Source organism: Gigantopelta aegis, chromosome 2 (genome assembly GCF_016097555.1).
Source record: "Gigantopelta aegis isolate Gae_Host chromosome 2, Gae_host_genome, whole genome shotgun sequence".
Classification (NCBI taxonomy): domain Eukaryota; kingdom Metazoa; phylum Mollusca; class Gastropoda; order Neomphalida; family Peltospiridae; genus Gigantopelta; species Gigantopelta aegis.
The window spans coordinates 18,621,767-18,648,183 of NC_054700.1; the positions used below are offsets into that span (position 1 = coordinate 18,621,767).

Here is a 26,417-nt window from a genome sequence, read left to right on the forward strand (position 1 = left end):
ACTTCAATGTAATTAACAGAGCTGTCATTTCCTGGTGTGATATCACATTTCTGTTATGAACCACGGATAAACGATTATTGGAGTCCTGTTACAATTGTACAATAGCATTTAGTATTTCTATATTCCCAGGTACTTCAATGTAATTAATAGAGCTGTCAATTATTTTGTCACTTGTGTCACCACCCATAAACGGCTGTCAGTTTTATCGGATTTTTGTAGTGTCATATAATTATTTCAAAATGACCCATTTTGGTTCCCTGAAATCTGATAGCATTCTTTTATACACAAAGGAAGCAGATGAACGTTATATTTTTACACCATTTAATAGAGTTCTTTAAGGGCAGTTCCAAAATTTATCACATAGGGGAGGAAAAGTGACTTTTTGTTTTATGACATAAGGTTCATGGGCTCCAATTTTTGTATGCGGAGGGAAGGGAAAGAGGCTGATTTTCTCCCTAATTAAATGGAAATGCCCAAATTTAGATAACAACATTTATTCATATTAACATTACTGCAAAACAGCTAAACACAGGTTTCCAGACGAATCGGCATACATTTTTACATCGATTACAACTAATATTGTGGGTAGGTTAAAAAGTTAAAAGTTTGTTTTGTTTAACGACACCACTAGAGCATTGATTTATTAATCATTAGCTATTGGATTTTGACATATAATTAGAGAGGAAACCCGCTACTTTTTTCCAATAATAGCAAGGGATCTTTTATATATGCACCATCCTACAGACAGGATAACACATACCACGGCCTTTGACATGCCAGTCACGGTGCACTGGCTGGAACTTGTGGGTAGGATGATGGAAAGACGTAGGGAAATGGTTTCAGGCCTGCTTATTTTACCTGAAAACCTCTATCGGTTTTGCATTATCACAATCTTGTACATGTACACAATATGGAAGGCAAAATTCAAGCACTTTTCACTGTAAAATTGCAGTTTTTAAGGGCTTTTGCATTCACTGTGTTCAGTTGGTAACACTTAGTTTCATAAATTTCCATCAGTATTCGAAACAGTGTATATTTAATTTCAACTTATTTTTGTGCTTATATCCAGTTACGGTTCAAGCACACTGTCCTGGGCACACACTTCAGGAATCTGAGCTGTCTGTCCAGGGCAGTGGGTTAGTTGGTTAGTGAAAGAGAAGAAGGTGTAGTGGCCTTACACCTATCCATTGAGCCCTTAAGAACTTGCTCTGGGTTGGAGCCGGTACCAGGCTGTGAACCCTGTACCTACCAGCCTGTAGTCCGATGACTTAACCACTGCGCCATCGATGCCAATACAGTGTATATAACAATTATTATTTTTTGTGACATAATGGCACTGGCTAGCTGATAATTTTTTTAATTAAGAGAAAATAAACTTACATATAAGAAAGGTAAATTTTAATATTTATCAGTGGAAATATGCAAATAAACGTTCCAAAATTAATTAAAAGCACTTTTCAAGGGTTTTGACAAATTCAAGGGCTTTTCATTATCATGAGCACTCAAATTCAAGCACTTTTCAAATCTGTATGAACTCTTCAATACTTGAGCACATTGATTAATTAATCAGTGGCTACTGAATATCAAAGATTTACATGAACTTTTCCACAGCTTTTGATATACCAGTCGTAGGACAGGGAAAATAAACAAATCTGAGAATATATATGTCCACTGAGGTGGTTTGATCCTATGATGCAAGCACATCAGGTGAGTGCTCTACCGGCTGATCTAGGTCCCCCCCCCACCCCCCTTGAAAAGAGCATGATTGAAATAATCCATAATAATTGTAGCTAGTACATATGAGTTTTAGCAAATGTAACTAAGTTTTAAACATATATTTCAGGTTGTTTTTTGTATAAGGCATAATTTACAAGCTAAATGACCAACCTTTTAAAAAGACAAGAAGGTTCAATGCAAGATCGAGACGATTAGGTTATACCAATATAATATTCAAGTCAATAAACAATTGTATTATCAACATACAACATGTAGTTCAAGATATTCAGGGAAATTTAATCAGTATGACCCACATGTGTCGAAATGATTTCACGTGCACCACGAATGACGTAATGTTGTGAAGCAATGTCATAACTTAATGTGGCTTTCTTAGTGTAAACGCTTATCAAAATTATGTCATTTCATCATCTCTTTTTAGTTACATTTCCAGGGTTCATACACTTAAAACATTTTCATTTTCCAGGACTTTTAGCACCATTTTGGTTCATTTTCCAGGACTTTTTTTTTACATTTTTCCACGAGTCTGAATACATTACCTGAAAAGGATTTTTTTTTAACGACACCCCAGTAAACTGTTTATTCAGTGGTTGTTATGTCTCAAACATAAGCTACACTTAATCTAGATATATCACATGGATGCTAAAGTTGTAAAAATATATGGTCCTAGCTTGTTATTCATAAAAATAATATTTTGGATAATGTGGATAATAAAGAAATCCTGAAACTCGTGTCCGGATTCATGCTCTTGCTCAGGTAATACAATAATCCTGACACTCGTTTCGAAAAATCAGTATGACACACAAGCTCGTACAATAATCTCTATTTAATCTGTAAAGTAACATTCATGACTAATTTAGTTTTATTAAAACAAAAACAGTAACAATAACAACAACAACCACCAATTTCATGTATATATTTATGTTGTATAAATATTAACAATATAAAATATAATGCACAATGTACAAGAAAATCATTTCATATTGTATAATTAGAAAGAAAAATGTATTATCACAGCATTTGATATACATACGATAGATTTTTTAATGGGAACATATTTAGATGATCATGTTATATTTTGACAGCACATTTGATGAACAGTCGGTTTGGGATCGATCCCCATCGGTGGGCCTATTAGGTTATTTCTCGTTCCAGCCAGTGCACCACGACTGGTATATCAAAGGCTGTGGTATGTGCTATCCTGTCTGTGGGATGTGGCAAATAAAAGATCCCTTGCTGTTAATAAAAAAAGTAGTCCCATGCATGACGGCAGCAGGTTTTCTCTTTAATTATCTGACAGTGTGTGGTCTTTAACCATATGTCTGATGCCATATAACCGTAAGTAAAATGTGTTGAGTGCTACATTAAAACATGGCGACAGGGCAGAACATGATAGCTGACAATATAAGAATTGTTTTAATGAGAATTTATCAAAATAGCTGTATAAAATGTTGCAGTATAATACAATTACTGTAAATTTCATAAATAAACGATATTTAATACTAAAAACTTAAAAAAATATATATACAGTGAAACCTGTCTAAACCGGATCATGTTGGGGACCTAATATTTATCTGATTTAGACAGGATCCAGTATTTAGAGGGTTGCATTATAGAATTTCGAAAATTTGAGATCATGGAAGTTGGCCAGTTTTGATATGATTCTGGTTTGTTCAGTGTCTGGTTTAGACAGGTCTCACTGTGTGTAAAAAAATGTAAAGTTTGTTTTATTTAACGACGCCACTAGAGCACATTAATTTTTTATCTTATAATCGGCTATTGGACGTCAAACATATGGTCATTCTGACACTGTTTTTAGAGGAAACCCGCTGTCACCACATAGGCTACTCTTTTATGACAGGCAGCAAGGGATCTTTTATTTGCGCTTCCCACAGGCAGGATAGCACAAACCATGGCCTTTATTGAACCAGTTATGGATCACTGGTCGGTGCAAGTGGCTTACACCTACCCATTGAGCCTTGCGGAGCACTCACTCAGGGTTTGGAGTCGGTATCTGGATTAAAAATCCCATGCCTCGACTGGGATCCGAACCCAGTACCTACCAGCCTGTAGACCGATGGCCTAACCATGACGCCACCGAGAAGCTAGAGATAGATGTATTAATTAAATATTATTAATATACTGTCAGACATGTTGGTAGACATCCATTAAAGACTTTACACTCAAGGTTTTCTTGAAGACTTTGAGATCAACTGGTTCCCAGGCTGTGTACTTAACAACTGTCTGTGGTTTTAACATCAGGAAGCCATTGTCGGAAAAACGGCCTTTTACTTTATATGCATCCAGCCAGACGTAAGGAGCAATCCGATTGGATGCAAGATATATTTCAAACTGGGTGGGTGTGGTCTGTTTAATATGAGTGATCTGAAATTGAGAAATAACAGTGTAACAGTAAAATGATAGAGAAACAGTTAAATAATAGACTGTCAATGAAAAAGTTGAAACGAAATTATAAAATGACAAACAACAGTACCCGGTAATATACTTAAGGAAACTAAAAAAACAAACAATTGTCCCCTAAAACCTAAAAATGTGTTTATGGAACAGAGATTGTTCCCTTACCCTCTCCACGTGTGTAGTAAAATAAAAATAAGAGACCACAATTCAGGTACTGAAGTGTTTGACGATTTGTACTTTAACCAATCTTTGAGTTCCATTCAGAAACTCTCTCAACAGTAATTTACCAACCATTTGGCCTTTTTCAGAAAATTAAATGTAGTAATATCTGCACTTCAACCAATCCCAAGATGTCTGTTGAAAGTGAAACTCAAGAATATCTGTACTTCAATAAAACAACGACTTTTCCTCTTTTAGAACTTAAAGGAACTACCCTAAAGTCTGAACCAAATTGTTAACAACTACGATAAATTACTCTCCCACCTTTAATTATCATTACATTTCCCCCAAATTTTGACCAGACACACATTGTGAAAAAAAAAACAGTACAGTGACACAGATTCCACATACAAGACTGTAACGATGTCACCAGTATCAACTTCGCTGAAATCGCAAAGGCCAAAATACATACAGTTTTCTGCCGTCTGCCATTTTGCTTTTTTATGGAATACTCTTCAAGAGGGGTAAAAGCCTCCAAAGTATGTGACACAATTAATATAAAATCAATATTCTCTAGTGGTATCTTTAAACAAACCAAATTAAAAAACAAGAAGACATCACCATGTTTGTTTTTATATCATAACATGTTATGACGTTATCAGATTGTCATATCCTTTCACTCCTCTTAGAGAGTATTCCATAAAAAGTCAAAATGGCTGCCGGCACAAAATTACATGCTTTTTGCCCTATGCGATCTCAGTGAAGTCGATATAGGTTACATAGTTATCATCTAATATTTGGAATCTCTGTCATTGTAATGGTTTTTTCAAGATTTCTGTCTGGACAAAATGTGAGTAAAATCTAATGAAAAATAAAGGTAGGAGAGCAATGTATCGTAGTTGTTAACATTTTGGTTCGGACTTTAAGTTTGCAACCATTGTAACATATTTCCAAACAGTAAATCATTTTAATAACTAAAGTTACACATCTAGAATACAATTTTTTTTTTTTTAATTTAGTTTCTGTATATCAAATATTTTTCTGGTCCCCCTAATGTTTGTAGTGTCTCAAATTTCATTTTACTTCCTAATATAATTTTTTTAAATTTATTATTATTATTATTTATTCATTTTTAAAACAAAACTGGCCCCTTGTTTGGGAATAAGCCCACACCATGCTAAGCTCACAATTAGCTGTCGTGGCCCCCTGGGCTTATTTCCAGTCAAATATGGTAACCAAATTATTGGAGATGAAATACTGTTTGAACTGCTACAAACAACAGAATAACAAGAAATACACTGTATACACAGACATTTTAAACAAGAAAATATCTTTAGCTTGTCATTTTAGTCATCAAAAAGGCTCTATCTGTTGTAGACATGTTACAGGTTGTACAAAACCAAATAACTTCTGGCTGGGTCAGAGTTCGAGGTGCACCCAACTTTTGATAGAGAAGTGAACACCACAAGTCCTGTGATTGGTGATTGGTGATAAGTGTGAGTGTGTAGTATTTATATCCGTGGCGTTTATGTCGATTGAAACACTGCAGGTAGGAGGAGTTTTTAGCGACATATGTTAATATTGCGTCTATGGGATTTGACTTGGTCGTATACACCCTATAGAACTTTTGGTTATAATGGCGGCAAACTCAGGATACTCCTTTTAAACATACCAATATCTTTGCTTTAGTCAATCCTTGGGCATCCTTCATGTATGCCATGGACAACCAGTTAGACATCTGGTCACCATGGCCACCGTACAGATAGAAGAAACACTTCTCGAAGCGGGTGCACCCAGCCTCTTTCATCATGGCAGCCATGTTCTTTTTGAATACCAACTCAGCTGATGTGTGAAGCTGAGAAGAAAAGAAAGGAATGCTGAATGTTACCTCAGCACACAGTTTAATCAAGTGATTGTTCAGGCTTTCTGGTAGAAAAAGTTTGAGGGTACATGTACGTAATAAAAACAAAACAGGTCATAAGTGCCTCTGTCAAATGTAAGTGGTTATTGGTTTAAAATATTTTTAATTCAGACACAGCATTTCATACCATGACAAATTTTATAAACAGTGTTTTTCTCACTATAATCTATAGAAAAATTATAAAAATGTATCCATTAATTTCCAAGATTTTAGGGTACCGTACGTAATTTCACCCTTTGTACCATCTGGTAGAAACCCTGTTGATAGGTATAAAATATAGTAATTAAATTATTAGCTTTTCATGTACGGAAGATAGGAGAATTTAAAGCACACTGATTTATTAATCATCAGCTATTGGATGTAAAACATTTTGTAATTCTGACACAGCCTTCACAGAAGAAACCAGCTACATTTTATCATGAGCAGCAACAAATCTTTTATATGTACTTTTCCACAGACAGGACAGAACATCTCTTGAAAAAAATCAAGCAAGTTTTGTCTTAAAGGGACATTCCTCAGTTTGCTGCAATTTGTAAGATGTTATCGACTAACAGAGGCTTTTTAACGATTGTAATTACATATCAAATATATTTTTCTGCATAAAATATTAGTTTCTGATCGTTTTAATATTTGTACTAGATTAAATTTCATTTTATTTCCTAAACTATTGTTTTTTCGTATGTACGAAATTATTAGAAGAAAAATCCAGTTTGGTGTTTTTACAAATATTAAGACGACCAGAAAAACATTGAATTTGCAGACACTGATATTCTAAACAAGAAAATATATTTAATATGTAAGTTTAATCGTAGAAATATTTTATTAGTTTGAAACATCTTACAATGGAGCAAACTCGGGAATGTTCCTTTAAGACTACGGTACGTGTCAGAATGACCAAATCTTTGACATCTAATAGCCAATGATTAATTAATAAATGTTTTGTAGTGGTATCATAAAATAAACCCACTTTAATTTTAATGTTTTCACATGTATGTAACTCGATGGTAGAGCACTGTATGATTGGTCACCATAGAAACTAGAAAAAGCATAAATCCATGGAAGACAGACAACTTAAAAACAATTAGGTTTATTACTTTAAATTAGTTACAATAAAGTTATTCCAAGAATACATTAGATTTTTATCTTTCAATGAACTTTCCGAAAGGCAAAATAGATAAAACCGTAAAAGTTTATAATTACCTTATATGGCACATTCCAAACCTTCAAAGGTGTAAAGCTATCCCATGAATACATCTGAATGTACAGTTTGCCACTTATGGCAGCAGAAAACATAGACCTGTTAATCTTTGAGTCATGGTATCTATTTTCTATCTGTCCTGATGTCCCATTCAGTCTAAATTCTAGATTCCCTGTTACCGAGTCGCGTGCCTCCAGCAATGGAATTCCGTCAACCACCACATACACACTCAGGTCACCATTGTCATTAAATGGAGAGATTAATGTAGGTGAAAAGAATTTCCTGACGTAATAATGTAGCATTTTCCACTTTCCTTGGTAATCTGTATGAGGAAGAAGAAGGAAATGTTTTATTTAACGACACACTCAACACATTTTATTTATGGTTATATGGCATCAGACATATGGTTAAGGACCACACAGATATAGAGAGAGGAAACCCGCTGTTGCTACTTTGTGGACTACTCTTTTCGATTAGCAGCAAGGGATCTTTTATATGCACCATCCCACAGACAGAATAGTGCATACCATGGCCTTTGTTACACCAGTTGTGGAGCACTGGCTGGAACGAGAAATGGCCCAATGGGGCCACCGTTAGGGATCGATCCTAAACCGACCGCGCATCAAGCGAGCGCTTTGCCACTGGGCTACGTGCCACCCGTCTATTCACTGGATACAAGCTCATAACAAAACCTGTGTACAGTACATAGACCTAGGTGTGATAAGGTTTCTGGTTACAGTTCATGCATTACCATACAAACAATAACAGCGAATATGTTCTATATATACAGTTCTTCATTAAAATGAAAAAATAATAATACAAAAAATCTCACCAATAGAAGCCCATGATGGTGTCTGCCAGATGTCATTTAACTGCCAGTAGAGGGCGCCCATTGTTAATCCTCGACCGTCAGACATCAAGTCTGTTTGCCAGCGGCGATAATGTTCCGTTTCTGCTTTAACTGACTCTGCTTGGTTGATCTAAAATTTTAATTGTAAAGTTTGTTTTTATTTAACGACACCACTAGAGCACACTGGTTTTTATCTTATCATCGGCTATTGGACGTCAAACATATGGTCATTCTGACACTGTTTTTTAGAGAAAACCAGCTGTCGCCACATAGGCTACTCTTTTATGACAGGCAGCAAGGGATCTTTTATTTGCACTTCCCACAGGCAGGATAGCACAAACCATGGCCTTTGTTGAACCAGTTATGGATCACTGGTCGGTGCAAGTGGTTTACACCTAACCACTGAGCCTTGTCAATAATTATATAAAAACAAAACAGAAAGAATTAATATGAAAATATTTTGATTTACATGTAATAAATAACATATTCTAAATGCATATACTGTAACACAAGTAGGCAATATAAAGGGTTGGATATGAGACACACCAGTGCTGATGGTATAAAAAAGTAAAATTTGTTTTATTTAACGACGCCACTAGAGCACATTGATTATTTATCTTATCATCGGCTATTGGACATCAAACATTCTGACACTATCTTTTAAAGGAAACCCGCTGTCGCCACATAGGCTACTCTTTTACGACAGGCAGCAAGGGATCTTTTATTTGTGCTTCCCACAGACAGGATAGCACAAACCATGGCCTTTGTTGAATCAGTAATGGATCACTGGTCGGTGCAAGTGGTTTACAGCTACCCATTGAGCCTTGCGGAGCACTCACTCAGGGTTTGGAGTCGGTATCTGGATTAAAAATCCCATGCCTCGACTGGGATCTGAACCCAGTACCTACCAGCCTGTAGACCATAGGCCTAACCATGACACCAGCGAAGCCGGTAAATTTTAATTGAGGAAAATGAAAAGATAGTAAGCATACATCTTCCCCTATTCAACATATTCATAAACACCCAGTAGTGATCACATCAATCTTTATTTATAATAACACACATCAGTGTGTGTTATCGATTTACAAACATGTACATGTATACATCTGGTTTCTCCTAGGTGATGACCTGGTCTTTACAGTCATACCATCCTATGAAAGAAGCACGATCAAAATTGATAGCTTTTTGATGTAAGTTAATTTGAAACTGATTAATCTGTGATGCATTCGTTAGCTACAAAGTTTGTTTTGTTTAACGACACCACTAGAGCATACTGATTTATTAATCATCAGCTACTGGATGTCAAACATATGGTCATATTGACACAGTCATAGAGAGGAAACCTGCTATATTTTTCCATTAGTAGCAAGGGATCTTTTATATGGACCATCCCACAGACAGGATAGCACATTCCACGGCCTTTGATATACCAGTCGTGGTGCACTGACTGGAATGAGAAATAATGTTAGCTACAAGTGCAAAGGTAATAAAATATCCCTTGATGCTAATGGGAAAATGTAACGGGTTTCCTCTAAGACTGCATGTGAGTATTATCCAATGTTTGACATACAATTTGTTTTTATGATTCTTCAATAAATGCGCTCTAAAGTATTTTGTTAAAAAAAAAAAAATTGTTTAATTTTTCCTGTGCACTGCATTAATGATGTTATATTGTCCTTGTTTAGTCTTACCTGTGTGAGGTATATGAGATCCTTGAACTTCTGCTGTGCGTCGTAGGTTTGTTGTATACAGTATTAATGGTGTTATATTGTCCTTGTTTAGTCTTACCTGTGTGAGGTATATGAGATCCTTGAACTTCTGCTGTGCGTCGTAGGTTTGTTGTATACAGTATTAATGGTGTTATATTGTCCTTGTTTAGTCTTACCTGTGTGAGGTATATGAGATCCTTGAACTTCTGCTGTGCGTCGTAGGTTTGTTGTATACAGTATTAATGGTGTTATATTGTCCTTGTTTAGTCTTACCTGTGTGAGGTATATGAGATCCTTGAACTTCTGCTGTGCGTCGTAGGTTTGTTGTATACAGTATTAATGATGTTATATTGTCCTTGTTTAGTCTTACCTGTGTGAGGTATATGAGATCCTTGAACTTCTGTTGTGTGTCGTAGGTTTGTTGTATACAGTATTAATGGTGTTATAATGCCTGTGTTTGATCTCACCTGTGTGAGGTATATGAGATCCTTGAACTTCTGTTGTGTGTCGTAGGTTTGCTGTATACAGTATTAATGGTGTTATAATGTCTGTGTTTGATCTCACCTGTGTGAGGTATATGAGATCCTTGAACTTCTGCTGTGCGTCGTAGGTTTGTTGTATACAGTATTAATGATGTTATATTGTCCTTGTTTAGTCTTACCTGTGTGAGGTATATGAGATCCTTGAACTTCTGCTGTGCGTCGTAGGTTTGTTGTATACAGTATTAATGGTGTTATATTGTCCTTGTTTAGTCTTACCTGTGTGAGGTATATGAGATCCTTGAACTTCTGCTGTGCATCGTAGGTTTGTTGTATACAGTATTAATGGTGTTATATTGTCCTTGTTTAGTCTTACCTGTGTGAGGTATATCAGATCCTTGAACTTCTGCTGTGCGTCGTAGGTTTGTTGTATACAGTATTAATGGTGTTATATTGTCCTTGTTTAGTCTTACCTGTGTGAGGTATATGAGATCCTTGAACTTCTGTTGTGTGTCGTAGGTTTGCTGTATACAGTATTAATGGTGTTATAATGTCTGTGTTTGATCTCACCTGTGTGAGGTATATGAGATCCTTGAACGTCTGCTGTGTGTCGTAGGTTTGTTGTATACAGTATTAATGGTTATAATGCCTGTGTGTCGTAGGTTTGTTGTATACAATATTAATGGTGTTATAATGCCTGTGTTTGATCTTACCTGTGTGAGGTATATGAGATCCTTGAACTTCTGTTGTGTGTCAGTTTCCTGTATACAGCATTAATGGTGTTATAATGCCTGTTTAGACTTACCTGTGTGAGGTATATGAGATCCTTGAACTTCTGCTGTGCGTCGTAGGTTTGTTGTATACAGTATTAATGGTGTTATATTGTTCTTGTTTAGACTCACCTGTGTGAGGTATATGAGATCCTTGAACTTCTGTTGTGTGTCGTAGGTTTGTTGTATACAGTATTAATGGTGTTATAATGTCTGTGTTTGATCTCACCTGTGTGAGGTATATGAGATCCTTGAACTTCTGTTGTATGTCGTTAGTTTCCTGTATACAGCATTAATGGTGTTATAATGCCCGTATTTAGACTCACCTGTGTGAGGTATATGAGATCCTTGAACTTCTGTTTCGTGTCGTTGGTTTCGGGAATCTTCATGTGCGTCTTTATCTCAGTGAACATTTCAATCTGACCTGGTTAAAGGGAGATAATACACATTTCACATTTTAAGATATAATTTAAAGGGACATACCCTAGTTTTTAAACATTAAGGTATATTTGTTTTTACTATTAGAGCCGTTTCTAATAACTGAAATCATACTTTACTTAGATTTTATTGTTTAGATTATCCATTTCCATATATTCAAAGTGTTTTTGGCCATCCTGGTGTTTTTAATATCACAAAATGCATTTCTCATAATTTTAAAGACACATGTGTGTCTGAAAGGTAACAGTTTTAGTCCATTTTTAGAGTGGATTTCACTATTTCAAAGTCACAGACTCATGTTTCACTCAAATGTAACGTTATCCAAATTACAGGTTACAGGTTTGTAGATTAACTTAACTTGGTGTTAATTTTCATGGGCTGAAACTAGGGTCTGTCCTTTTAAAGGATTATTCTTTGTTGAAAAGATGTCTATCCATCCAAAGTTCCTACATGTACATGTACAGTGAAACCCCTCTAAACCTCGGCCACCCTCAGGACCAGAATCAATAAAAAAAAAATCCAGATTCTATCTATGTTAGAGAGATGGCCATCTTTATGAAATGAATTGTCTCCCCTTAACGGGATGTGACTTGACTTCACGAATACGATTACTTGACTTGCAGGAAGTTACATAGACTCAGAATGACAATGAAAGAAAGAAAGAAATGTGTTATTTAACGATGCACTCAACACATTTTATTTACAGTTACATGGCGTCAGATATATGGTTAAGGACCACACAGATATTGAGAGAGGAAACCCGCTGTTGCCACTTCATGGGCTACTTTTTTCGATTAGCAGCAAGGGATCTCTTATATGCACCATCCCACAGACAGAGTAGTACATACCACAGCCTTTGATATACCAGTTGTGGTGCACTGGCTGGAACAAAAAATAGCCCAATGGGCCCATCAACGGGGATTGATCCCACACCAACCGCGCATCGAGCGAGCGCTGTACCACTGGGCTACGTCTCGCCCCCTAGAATGACAATGAAGCCACTAACAAAAATGGATTTTGAGACTAAGTTTATCTAAAGTGTCATGTGTTCTCTTTTTGTTTTTCCCATCAGCATATGAAAGCCATCTTTTAAAGGATCTGGAGTAAAAAAGTGATTAGAGAAACCCTAAGCAAGTTCCAAATAACCTTGACCTTGGTCTAAGGATACAATCATGAGGCTAGGGGTATGCACTATAACTTGATGAATATCAATACCAAGTAAAAAACTTTAATCAAGTTTTAAATAACCTTGACCTTGCTCAGGCCTTTCCCCAGGATTTTTTTAAGGCGCTTACATATATAGCATCATTATAACACAAAAATCAAGCCAAAAGAAGTGGGGTAGTGGGTTGAAAACAGTTAAGTGTTTGCCTTCAATCCATCAAATCATGTTGGAGTTGTTTTTGTGAGGGTTTTTTTTTTTTTTGGAGGGGGGGGTGTTAAAACTTAAAAAAATAAATAACCCATCAATTCCCCACCCCCAACAATTTCATAATTTGCGCCATGTTGTTGCTGTTGATTTCAGCGTCGTGTTAAATGCTTGTCACCTCACAGTTTAACAAATACATATCTAGCATTATCTAACAAATATGATTATTGTAAACTAATTCAATGTACGTTTAACTGCAATTTGTATAAATACTGCATGTTCATTTCCTGCGATCGCGATCTCAGTGCGTGCTCTCGACCAGAGGTACAAAATTAACAAAGACAAAGGAAATAACGAAACTGCAGTTAGGTATTCATTGATGCAAACAACTATTGTTTTTCTACACATTTACATCAAGATTTACTTCCGTGTAATCGTATTGTTCATTTCCGCAACGATGTTGTCAGCTGACTCTGAAGCGTGACGTATATTACACCGAGAGCTTTTCTCAGTTCAGCCAACGAACGTTCTTCCTAACGTTCGCGAACTATTTGATTGGTGTCCGTCGTGTCCATTTGGTTTAACGTGAAGCGCACAAACCAGTGTAGCGAACGTTTTGTTTTCGCTCGGTCTGGCTGAACTCAGCCCTTGGGATAGCCGACATGTCTTTCGGCCCTGAACTGGCATGTGTATTCAAACTGACATGCAGTATCGGTTTGTTTTTATTACTTTGGTTCAAAGACTTTACAAAATTAAAATAATGGTGACATGTTTTACTCAAGAATTTCACCTTCAAAGATGTTTATTCAATTAATAGGTATTTCTTTGATTTGTCTTGATGCGTAATTCCCAAGCATACAGACATTATTACAACAAGCAGTTATCTGGCGGATTAGTAGTAGCCGATCACCTGTACCACGTGACCAGCACAAGCCCGCCGACAATTAAAACGGTGCGATCAATGGACCTCAAAGTGAACATCTAAAGAATTGCAGAGATACCAAATGGAAGTGTGATAATGTGTGGTGAATGACGTTACGGATCACAGCTCCATTGTTTTGTATACATGTTACAAATTAAGCCGACACGGTCCTGCAGTTAAGGCGCTTACCAGACATGAAGGCGCTTACTTGGCTGGCTAAGGGAGCACGGGCCGTGTCGGCTTATCGCTCTAGGGAAACCTCTGCTTGCTCTAAGGATACAATCATGATGCTAGGGGTATGCACTATAACTTGATGAATATCAATACCAAGTAAACAAATTTAATCAAGTTTTAAATAAGCTTAGTCTTGTCTTTGGAAAATGGGGGCGTACAATCTCTTGGTGAACAGAACATCCATTAATTAAAACCTTTAAAGGAAAAGAGAGAAAACAGTGGCAGACATGGACATCTTGTTTCAAACTTAAGTGAATATAAGTATGGTAATCAAGGTAAAAAGAAAAAAAAGAGAAAAAAAAAGGATTAAATTTATGTCTTACCAAATGCGTGATGCTGTCGATGTTCTGCCATTTTGCCCCAATAGTCAAAGTCAGACTCTAGAAAAACATCTTCCAGAGTTTCTGCATCACACCATGCCTGGACACCAAACTCAGATGCAAACCGTGGAATACGAAATGTACTGTCATTGTAGAGGTCAACAGTGTAGTTGTAGTAGTGAACTAAATAAAAAAAGATAAGCACTGTATGATTCAGTAGAATTTAGGTTTGATTAATTTCAGAAAACAACAACATTGGGCCGAATTTACAAAGCCTGTTTTCCTTACACATGACTTTGTGTAACTACACCGGCCTCGGTGGCGTCGTGGTCAGGCCATCGGTCTACAGGCTGGTAGGTACTGGGTTCCGATCCCAGTCGAGGCATGGGATTTTTAATCCAGATACCGACTCCAAACCCTTAGTGAGTGCTCCGCAAGGCTCAATGGGTAGGTGTAAACCACTTGCATCAACCAGTGATCCATAACTGGTTCAACAAAGGCCATGGTTTGTGCTATCCTGCCGGTGGGAAGCACAAATAAAAGATCCCTTGCTGCTAATCGGAAAGAGTAGTCCATGAAGTGGCGACAGCGGGTTTCCTCTCAAAATCTGTGTGGTCCTTAACCATATACCGTAAATAAATTGTGTTGAGTGCATAGTTAAATAAAACATTTCTTTCTTTCTTTTTGTGTAACTACATGTACAGACATTTACAATGCTTACACACCTTCATAAATTCGTCCCATAAAGTACTTTAAATGAAAAGAAGCTAGAGCACACTTGAAGAGACAAGAACTGGAATAAGGAAACAAATGTTTTATTTAACGACGCACTCAAGACATTTTATTTATGGTTATATGGCGTCGGACATATCGTTAAGGACCACACAGATATTGAGAGAGGAAACCCACTGTCGCCACGCAATGGGCTACTCTTTTCGATTAGCAGCAAGGGATCTTTTATATGCACCATCCCATAGACAGGATAGCACATACCATGGCCTTTGATGTACCAGTCATGGTGCACTGGCTGGAGCGAAAAATGGGCCCACTGATGAGGATCGATCTCAAACTGACCGTGCATCAAGCGAGCGCTTTACCACTGCTGGAATAAGGAGGTGGACAGCAAAATAAAGCTGAAATATAGGAGCTACAGTTTAGAGAGGTAGAAACGAAATATAACTCGAAAGAAAGGAAGAAACGGAGATGGGCTGATTAAAAAAGAAGGAAGGAAGAAGAAATAAAACATGACTTGTAAATATATGTATTTACAAGTACATGCATGAAAGACAAAAGAAACCAGACTTTGTAAATTCAGTTATTAATGTTCAACATTTTCTTTACAGCCAACCTATGTTTTATAGTCTCAAAATATTCAGCATGTGTTAGTAGGGTTTGACATGTAACATATATATATAATTTTATGTAATTACTATGATCATAAATTCAATTTAAAGGGACATTCCTGAGTTTGCTGCAATTTTTTAAGATGTTATCAACTAACAGATACTTTTTAATGATTGTAATTACATATCAAATATATTTTTCTGCATAAAATATTAGTGGCTGTATATTTAACGTGTTTCTGATCGTTCTAATATTTGTACTAGGTTAAATTTCATTTTATTTCCTAAAATACTTTTTTATTTGAAGACAAAATCCAGTTTGGGCTTCTTACAAATATTAAGACGACCAGAAACACATTGAACATATATAAGAAAATATATTTAATATGTAAGTTTAATTGTAAAAATATTTTATTAGTCGGAAACATCTTACAATGCAGCAAACTCAGGAATGTCTCTTTAAAGTCACTAACCATAGTTTCTGAAATATGTACCATTTCTGTTTTGCATAAAATACATTTGGAGCTACATGTACCACATAAACCAACAACTACTGCAACAAATGGATGAGAAACAAGATGAATGCCCTACCAACACAACAGAAAATGGTGCTTTTAAGGTCCAAACACAAAAAGGCCTTCTCCCTCCCCCTACCCTTTCCTGTCCTGGATGGAAGAGCTGATCGTGTACCACAAACATGAGGATGACCAGAGAAACACAGTGTATTCGACTAAAGTTTTTCAAAATTTAGCTAAGACATTGTAGGTGATGTACTGGACTTACTGTCTCCATATTGTTCGTCACCAGGGTCATTGGTCACCCGTCCTTGTCTCTGAGTCTCCACTCCATCACTGGGACTTGATGGCAGAAATTACACACCCAATATATAACCTGATAACTCCATAATAGTAGATACATGTACCTGATACTGCCTACACGCGACTTACTGTAGTTACAAGGATCCTTGGCCACCCATCCTTGTCTCTGAGTCTCTACACCATCACTGGGACTTGACGAGTGGAATTACACACCCTAGTATATAATATATATATTATATAGCTTAATTTTACCATGGTGTTATGACTTACTGTCTCCATAGAGCTCATCACCAGGGTCCTTGGCCACCCATCCTTGTCTCTCAGTCTCCATGCCATCACTGGGACTTGATGAGAGGAATTCTCTGGTGGAGTCTTCACTGAGGACAATAGGTCTGACAGTGTCAATGTACAATTTGACATAGTCGTCGTAGTATCGGGTGTAGTTGACACTAGTATTAAACCTGAGTAAATAAAATACACAATATATCTAACAGTGTCAATGTACAGTTTGATGTAGTCATTGAAGTATCGGGTGTAGCTGACACAAGTATTAAACCTCAGTAAATAAAATACACAATATATCTAACAGTGTCAATGTACAGCTGGATGTAGTTATTTTAGTAACCGATGTTGACATTAGTTTTGTACCCCGAGTAAATAACATATTAGGATGTTACTACATGTACATAACAGGCCAAATTAAAAAAGTTTTTTTCCTTAAAAGCCATGTATAGTGAAACCCCTCTAAACCAGACATCCCTGGAACCAAGACAAATGTCTGGTTTTAAGAGCGATCCGGTTTAGAGAGATTAGGTTCTGTCCTGGTTTTTAAAAAGGGACTCTGTAAAACATCTGGTTTTCAGGGAATTCCTGTTTACAGAGGGTCCGGTCTTGAGAGGTTTCACTGTATATTTAATACTTTACATTAAATACTGTTCTAACAAGTGTTTTACCTCAATTTAAGATGTAACCACATAAACACATGACAACACATTTTGAAAGCTTGGCCCAATATATCTGTATACACGTATCTATTCATTATGACGTACTACCCTGTCTGTGGGATGGTGCATATAATAGATCCCTTGCTGCTAATCGAAAAGAGTAGCCCATGAAATGGTGACAGCGGGTTTCCTCTCTCAATATCTGTGTGGTCCGTAACCGTATGTTTGACGCCATATAACCATAAATAAAATGTGTTGAGTGCGTCGTTAAATAAAACATTTTTGTCTTTCATTATGACGTCATCTCTGTATTTCAATAAAGTTGACATATATTATGTATGTGAATAGACACATTCAGTTATGTTTATTACTTTGTCCCTAATTCATTCATTCTTACTAATCTGGCCTTAAAAATCTGTCCGTCTGTCCATCCATCCGTCATTCATCCATCCATACATACACACACAAATATTACATGTATGTATAAAAATTCAACATAATCATAGATGTGGCCAGAATGACAAATGCTGAGCATCTGTAACATTTTAATATGATGTTATATGAAGATAAAATTACCAATTCAGTCGCAGAGCTTTCTCATTCTCATTGCTTCCAGCCCAGACAATGATTGAAGGTCGATGCTTTAGTCGCTGGACCTAAAGAACACAAAACAACATTCTGTTTAAAATTGTTGATTTTTCCCCAGCTGAACAAAGAACCCACTAACATTCAGAGACAAAACTGCACCTAATATCATTATTTGAATGGGTCCATTTTACTAACCATGAACCCTTTCAACCAAAATAACCTTCAAATAGATTTTATTTGTTCGGCATTGTATTAATTTTAAACCTATTTAGATACATGTTCACCAAGAAAGAAAAAAAAAGAAGAAAGAAATGTTTTATTTAACGACACACTCAACACATTTTATTTACGGTTATATGGCGTCAGACATATGGTTAAGGACCACACAGATTTTGAGAGGAAACCCGCTGTTGCCACTTCATGGGATACTCTTTCCGATTAGCAGCAAGGGATCTTTTATTTGCGCTTCCCACAGGCAGGATAGTACAAACCATGGCCTTTGTTGAACCAGTTATGGATCACTGGTCGGTGCAAGTGGTTTACACCTACCCATTGAGCCTTGCGGAGCACTCACTCAGGGTTTGGAGTCGGTATCTGGATTAAAAATCCCATGCCTCGACTGGGATCCAAACCCAGTACCTACCAGCCTGTAGACCGATAACACATAAGCTTGTATAATAATCTCTATGTATAAATGTTATGTGCCATGACATTAAGTTAATAGGCTTAATCTACCTGATATTTCAATTCCTGTTTTACTGATTCCAAAAAAGGTTCATCTACTGGATACATTGCGCCACTAAACATCAAGTCTTGCCATATCATGATCCCAAGTTCATCTGTTAAGTCGTAAAAATCTTCAGACTCATATACCTGAATGGAAAACATAATCAACAGAATGGATTGGTTACTAGACCACTTTTGGGTTTTTTAATGTGGCGAAGCATTGTAATACATACTATAGCTAATTTTTTATTTGACTGATGTCAGTATTCCAATGACGTCACTTTGCATCTACTTATAAAAACTATAAATTGGGTACATGATGTTTCCGTTTTAAGAATGCTGAAAAAATTCCAATGCAAAATTGCTATTGAAATTTTTTTGTTTGAACATTACTAATGCACCTTAATGTGTTTTAAGAAAATCTTGCGATTAAAAAATTGTACCTTAAAAATTATGAAATATGGATTCCAAGTGAAATTATGTTAAGATATGTTATATTTATTGTGTACGAAGCCAAAACAAGGGTGCGAAAAGTGACTGCTGTCGACCTTAGGTATAAATTGAACAATAATGTTTTTAAAAAAAGTTAAAGTTTGCTTTGTTTAATGATACCACTAGAGCACATTGATTAATTAATCATTAGCTACTGTATGTTAAATATCTCGTGATTTTTGACACATAATCTAAGAGGAAACCTGCTAAAAAAATATTTAATTAGCAGCAAGAATACTGCTAAAGCAATACATGTCCCCCTTCCAGGCCAAACAAATTTTCATACCTCCTAATATCAAGGGCCATAACTGTGTGAAAAAATGGCAAATATTGTGACACCAAAAAAAGTTTGTTTTGTTTAACAATACCACTAGAGCAGATTAATTAATCATCAGATATTGGATGTCAATCATTTGATAATTCTGACACAGTAATCAGAGGAAACATGCTACATTTTTCCTAATGAAGCAAGGGATCTTTTATATGCATTTTCCCACAGACAGGAAAGCACATACCATGGCTTTTGACCAGAACAAGAAAAAACCCAATCAGTTGAACTGATCCACCGAGGTGGTTTAATTCTGTGACACAAGCACCTCAAGTGAACACACAACCGACTGAGCTAAATCCCGCCCCGATGGATGGACAGAGACAGACATGAAACCGTGGGTGTGTGTGTGTGTGTGTGTGTGTGTGTGGGGGGGCGGGGGCTAATAATAAAAATGTTGTATGAATGGTCAATTTGATCTAAATTATCAGCACTAACCCCGCCACCCCAGGCTCTCATGGAGTTGATGTTGACGTCTGCCGCCGACTGGAGCAGACGGCGAAGTCTCTCTTTCGTTATTGTCTCCTGGAAACTGTCAGCAGGAATCCAGTTGGTTCCTTTTAAAAACAGTGGTACTCCGTTGATTTTGTAGTAAAAAGTCAAACCTGCAAAACAAGGGAATTATGTAACTCAACTGAATTAAGTCAAAGATTGATCAAATTTTTTGATAAATATTGACAAAAAGTGTCTTGTATAATAGAATAAAAAGAAAGTGTATACAAACTATAACAAACAAAAAAGAGGAAAGATAGTCACATGATCAACTGAGAGGTTAACTAGCCACTCGATTAACTGTTGGGATGTTTGGGACAGAAGGCACTTGGTCACTTTGGTGAAAGGTCAGGCTATGTGTTCGTTAAAAGAGAAGAACTCAATATAATAAAAGCACCAATTATAGTAATGAATGAATGAATGAATGAATGAATGAATGAATGAATGAATGAATGAATGAATGTTTAATGACACCCCAGCACAAAAATAAGGATTGGCTATTAGGTGACAAACAAAGGTAAGCCAATGACATTAAAACCAAATACAATATAAAATACTGTATTAACCATTATGTAATGTAAGTACATGTACTTCTCATGCGAAACTGAAATTACATTTTTTATTAGGTAAACACAAAAGCATTGAACGAACGAGCACTAAAATTTAATATGAACTATGTTAAAATTATACTGAATTGACTGAAAAATGAGGATTAGGTTTCAACAGAAGCAGAACTGGACGAGTCAACTACTTGCCAACAAGAGTCGGTGGTGAAGTATAAATCTAGCTTTACAATAATTGTCGAACATTTTAGCAGCATCTTCAGAGCAGAGAAGCTTACCCTCCATCAAAATGTTGGACAATTATTGTAAAAGATATATTGTATACATGTATGTTTTTAACTTGTTCCAATTTAAAATTTCTGTACAGTATATCAACACAAAATAATTTAATACTAAAGACACTGCTGGACTATAGTCCTTCCCACAAGGAACACGTTTTTTTCATACTATGGAATTTACTGCAAGTTATTTTCTGACCAGATTGTTTTCTAAATTGCACACAAAAATAGTATTATATTATTTATTATTATTTTCATTTCCAAAACATTTTTACTTTTCTTCTTACATCAAACCAAACTGAAATTATTTACGAAAAACATTTTCGTGGGAGAGTGGGACAGGCTATAGTTCCATGCACTGTTCTAAAGCCAATTCTGTACAGAAAATTTACATCGACAAAATTACCATTAGAAACAGACACACACCTTTACTGGCATTCTTAGAAGACACAGGCTGCTGTACTAGTTCCACTGTTCGAAAACCAATTGTGAGTCCTGCGCGTGACTCCTCCATTCCACTTTCATCTCGGTAGAACACAGACAGGTTGTACAGGGTTTGGTTTCCATAGCCATTGGGCCACCACCTGTCAATCACAACATCCTAGAACACAAAAACTATTTTGTTTCATTTATATTATTACATGTATTGAAGTCTTATTTTATATTTCTTAGTAACAACTCCAATATTATTTATAGATGGGTTACTAAAGTCCGTAATGTAAAAACCCCTATCTATTTGCAACATTTAGTTTGTTTCTTTGTTTCTTTTGTTTAACAACATCACTAGAGCACATTGATTAATTAATCATTGGCTATTGGATGTCAAACATATGGTGATTATGACTTGTAGTAATTACAGGAAACCCGCTACATTCATTTCATTTCAACTTATTTTCATGCTTATATCCAATTAAGGTTCAAGCACGCTGTCCTGGGCACACACCTCAGCTATCTGGGCTGTCTGTCCAGGACAGTGGGTTAGTTGTTAGTTGGTTAGTTGTTACTGAGAGAGAAGAGGGTGTAGTGGCCTTACACCTACCCATTGAGCCCTTAAGAACTCGCTCTGGGTTGGAGCCGGTACCGGGCTGCGAACCCTGTACCTACCAGCCTGTAGTCCGATGGCTTAACCACTACGCCACCGAGGCCGGTCCCGCTACATTTTTCCATTAGCAGCAAAGGATCTTTTATATGTACTTTCGCACAGACAGGAAAGCACATACCACGACCTTTGACCAGTTGTGGTGGATTGATTGGAACGAGCAAAAACACAATCAGTTAAATGGATCCACCGAGGTGGTTTTATCCTGCAATGCAAGCACCTCAGGCGAGCACTCAACCCAGTGAGCTAAATCCCACCCAAATATTTATTTTGAAGGTAGTATCACAGACATCGCTGTGAAACAAAAGTGAGGGGAGTGATTAAATGCTACCCTAACTTAAATTATAGGGAACCACATAAAACATAACCATACTCTGAGTCTGATAATTGATGTTTAATCTCTAGTAGTTTATTTTTTTATTTTTTTTCGCATGTTAAGGGGAGACAAAAATAACTCTCCTTAAATTACGTCTCAGGGGAGTGATAGCTCCACTTAAATGTTCAGGTCTGGGGCTTAATTCACAAAGGTCTCTTGGGCTCTGCTAGACAACAAAGCATTGTCTCTGCAAGTCTTTTAGCATTGAGGGCTAGCTCTGGCAATTGCGAATTTCAAAAAGAATTAGCAAATTTTATTTTAATTTGGCGAAATAATTTCATGAAATAAATGATATTTTGTGAGAATATACATGTAACTGGGTTTCTGCCATTTTTGAAGTTTAGCAGATAATTTGGCGAAATGTTCTGCTAACCCAGAGCTAGCCCTGCATTGCACTGTGAGATCGCAAAGTTGCGAGAGTTTAGTGAATTAGGCCCCCGGATCTTTGTTAAACTCACTGAAGGAATATTGAGCATGAAGCTGGAAACACCGGCATCCTTTCTCAGTACGACTTGTTGTGACTTGCTGACTCCAGTTCCTGCCAGTTTGGCAGTTACCTTGCCCCGAATGGTCCCAGTTTTCTGAACAACATCAAAATATACGGTGATATTCACACTCCATGTAGCACCAACTAAAACAAAAACAGTTTAGTAGTGTTAAACTAGAACTGGACAATGTCATGTCTCTTACGACTAGTTGGGATTGATCCCCGTCGGTGGGCCCATTGGGCTATTTCTTGTTCCAGCCAGTGCTGCACAACAGGTATGTGCAAGATTGTGGTATGTGCTATCCTGTCTGTGGGATGGTGCATATAAAAGTTCCCTTGCTACTAATGGTAAAATATAGCGGGTTTCCTATCTAAGACTATATGTCAAAATTACCAATTTTTTTACATTGCCAATGAGTAATAAATCAATGTGCTCTAGTGGTGTTATTAAACAAAACAAACTTATGACTGGAGTTATAATCTGTTAACCAATCAAATTACTTGTTACAAATTGTTACTTCAAAGCAGACTCTTTTTTTTTTCTTATCCCACTGCCCCCTTTTCTTTTTCTCCTTTGAATTCCATCTAATTTTTTCCCGATCTGGCAACTCCTCCTATCTTTCAACTTCTTTCGCTGCCCACCTCCACATCCCAGTCCTTGTCTCTCCAACCACGACAGGTGCTTGTCTCTTGTGGCTATCTGTGCCACACACCTGCCATTCCTCATCAGCTTTAGCTATGAGCTTAGTCTGACCACTTCGGGAAGTGTTCAGTAGTTACTTCTGGCATTGTTAAGAGGCTCTTGTAACCACCTACTATGCACCCCTACTACTGGTGGTCGTTAGTTAGTGCCGTGGGTCAGACCAGCTTTATTAGCCGCAGAGGACGAGGATGCCAAGTGGGTGCAGGGAAATACACAGAGACTGCACCTGTGGAGGAAGCTGAGACAGGTAGGCGATGGTGTGGACAGCTCAGAAGACAGAATCACCGGAAACTGATAGAAAGGGTCGAAACAGATTGAAATTGTGGGAGAAATTGGAAAGTCTTTTTATATTAAGATAATGAGAATGATAGGCAGAGGGTGATAGATGAAATATTAATGAATGTGTGAGCCAGCTTTGATGGGATTTGAACCACTGTCTTCAGCTTGATTGTCCAGCAGCTTATCAACTAGAACATGGAGCTCACTTCAAAGCAGACTTGCTCATGGCAAATATGTTGTCAGCTATGAGTAGTGTTGATCAGTGGTCTATACAACCAAAACATCACTACCTGTATGTCAAGCCAATAACCAATTATATGTCTCCATCTCTGTATTCACAATGTATATTTGTGACATTAAATTAAAAATATGTTATACAGGGTTCAAGCAGAACCCCCAAAATTACTGGCAATTTGGCAATTTTGGTCAGAACATCTACGTCTTAATTCAATTTTCAATTAACCACAAAACCAAAATGGTGGCATGCAATTTCAAAATTAACGTTTTGGTGAACATTTAGCGAATTGTCCAATGAAAGCGTAAACCCTGGTTATATACATACATGTATGTACCATACACACCTTTATGCACTGTAGCTGACAGATCCTTTATAACAGCTGTACTAAACCCTTTTATGTAGATATCCTTCCTAAAAGACACAATCAACATACTGTAAGTATTCAATTAAACTTAATATTTAACAGTAAAATAAATTTTAAAATTCTTTATAGTCATATTTTTAAAAGATCTGAGATATATGAGTCCTACGAAAGACAATCTGTAATAATTTATTTCAGAGAGAACAAAATTATTCTCACTTAGTATAGCAAGAACATTTTATTTTAAAGGATGCTTTTAAGATGTCTGTTTCTTAAATGTAGATATTTAGATTACTGCGTAGACATCTTTAATTACTATGTACATCCATCCATCTGTCTTGCCAAGATCGATGTCAATTTTTGTTCCTCTGTCTCTCAGTCTTTGTCTGTCTGTCTGACTGTCTGTTTGTGTCACACACACACCCTGGTTTTAAATTGAATTTACATACATTCATTTGAACTTATTTTCATGCTTTGGGCCTATATCCAATTATAAGGCTGTCTGTTCAGGACAGTGGGTTAGTTGTTAGTGGTTAGTGAGAGAGAAGAGGGTGTAGTGGTCTTACACCTACCCATCGAGTTGTTAAAACTTGCTCTGGGTGGGAGCCGGTACCGGGCTGCGAACCCAGCACCTACCAACCTTATGTCCAATGGCTTAACCACAACACCTCCAAGGCCGTGCTGAATTTTCATAATGAATAGTTCTATAAGACACATAAAGTACCAACCAGATGCCCTGTGTTGGAAGCGATGGTCCCCAGTCCACACAGAATGAGCACTGCTCCTTACGAATCATGTTAATATGACATTCTCCGTGCTCTACGCTCGGCGGACAGTTTGGTGGAACGCGATATGAAGAGTTGTCTGCCCTTTGTTTTGCAAAGTTGACAGCAGACTGGAAATGAACTGCCAGTGAATTTTTTCCAACCTGATTAAAATTAAAATGTTAACTATATATTAGGATCCTGACATCAGAGATAAATAGAGGTTATTACCAGAGTATTTTTCGTTATCGTCAATATCATATATTAGGAATAAAAATTGTATTATACGAGCCTCTGGCGAGCATAATACATTATTTTTATTCCTAATATATGATACTGACGATACTGAAATACACAAGGGTAATAATCTCTTTATCATATAAGTTCAAGTTTAATACAATGTGTTTTTGTAAACTGTACACGCAACTTTAATTCCAGTCCACCATTACTAGATATTGAAATGACGTAAGAATATGTGGAGCGGTGTATTTTTGAATGGAAATGATGTAAAACTCGAATGATGTCATTTTGGATATCCTTACATCAAAATAAAGTTATGCCTAACGTTTTTTGTTTTCTGAACACTGGACAGTGTCAAATTGCCATTGAAATGTTTTTATTTGATGACTATGAATGCATACGTCAATCATGGAGTGTCACCCAGGTACGTTTGCTTAAATGTCAATAAACCTAGTGCCGGGACCTCGACTAATTTACATCTAATTTGCAAAGTTATCAAAATCTTAAAGTATGTGATTTAAAAAATATCACATACCGGGTACTTTGATTGCACTGAAAATGTAAGATATTATATAATAAATATATTTCTTTCAATTATTTTCATACAATTCATGTATGGTTAATAATACATTCATCTACTCATTATTATTATCACAAACTAGGGAAGATTTTGTTTTCAAAATCTTGATTAGCGATATTTCTAGTCAACTGAATATTTATGAGCAATTACTGCACTGTTTAATCTTTTAAAGTTGTGTAGTGATCTCTGAAACCTGT

The 26,417-nt window shown here is 36.6% G+C and overlaps 2 protein-coding genes across 2 annotated transcripts in view; both read right to left on the reverse strand.

Annotated features, from left to right (window-relative positions):
* The window catches only part of LOC121382379 (beta-mannosidase-like), a 65,212-nt gene that overhangs the window by 34,533 nt on the left and 4,262 nt on the right, over positions 1 to 26,417 (reverse strand).
* LOC121382390 (beta-mannosidase-like) lies at positions 3,765 to 24,686 on the reverse strand. The gene is made up of 12 exons (XM_041511976.1): positions 24,619 to 24,686; positions 21,520 to 21,694; positions 20,199 to 20,365; positions 18,950 to 19,087; positions 18,203 to 18,282; positions 16,953 to 17,143; positions 14,525 to 14,704; positions 11,565 to 11,662; positions 8,263 to 8,410; positions 7,433 to 7,752; positions 5,984 to 6,166; positions 3,765 to 4,119 (listed from the first exon to the last, which is right to left on the reverse strand). The coding sequence occupies exons 2-12, from the start codon at positions 21,605 to 21,607 to the stop codon at positions 3,880 to 3,882; spliced, it is 1,833 nt and encodes a 610-aa protein (XP_041367910.1). The 5' UTR covers positions 21,608 to 21,694; positions 24,619 to 24,686; the 3' UTR covers positions 3,765 to 3,879.

Coding starts and splice junctions, on each gene's coding strand:
- LOC121382390 (XM_041511976.1), bottom strand. CDS start 21,607: ATGGAGGAGTCACGCGCAGGACTCACAATTGGTTTTCGAACAGTGGAA. Junction 18,283..18,949: donor AACAGGAATTGAAATATCAG/GTAGATTAAGCC, acceptor TGTGTTCTTTAG/GTCCAGCGACTAAAGCATCG. Junction 14,705..16,952: donor TGATGAGCTCTATGGAGACA/GTAAGTCATAAC, acceptor TTTTTTATTTAG/TTCACTACTACAACTACACT.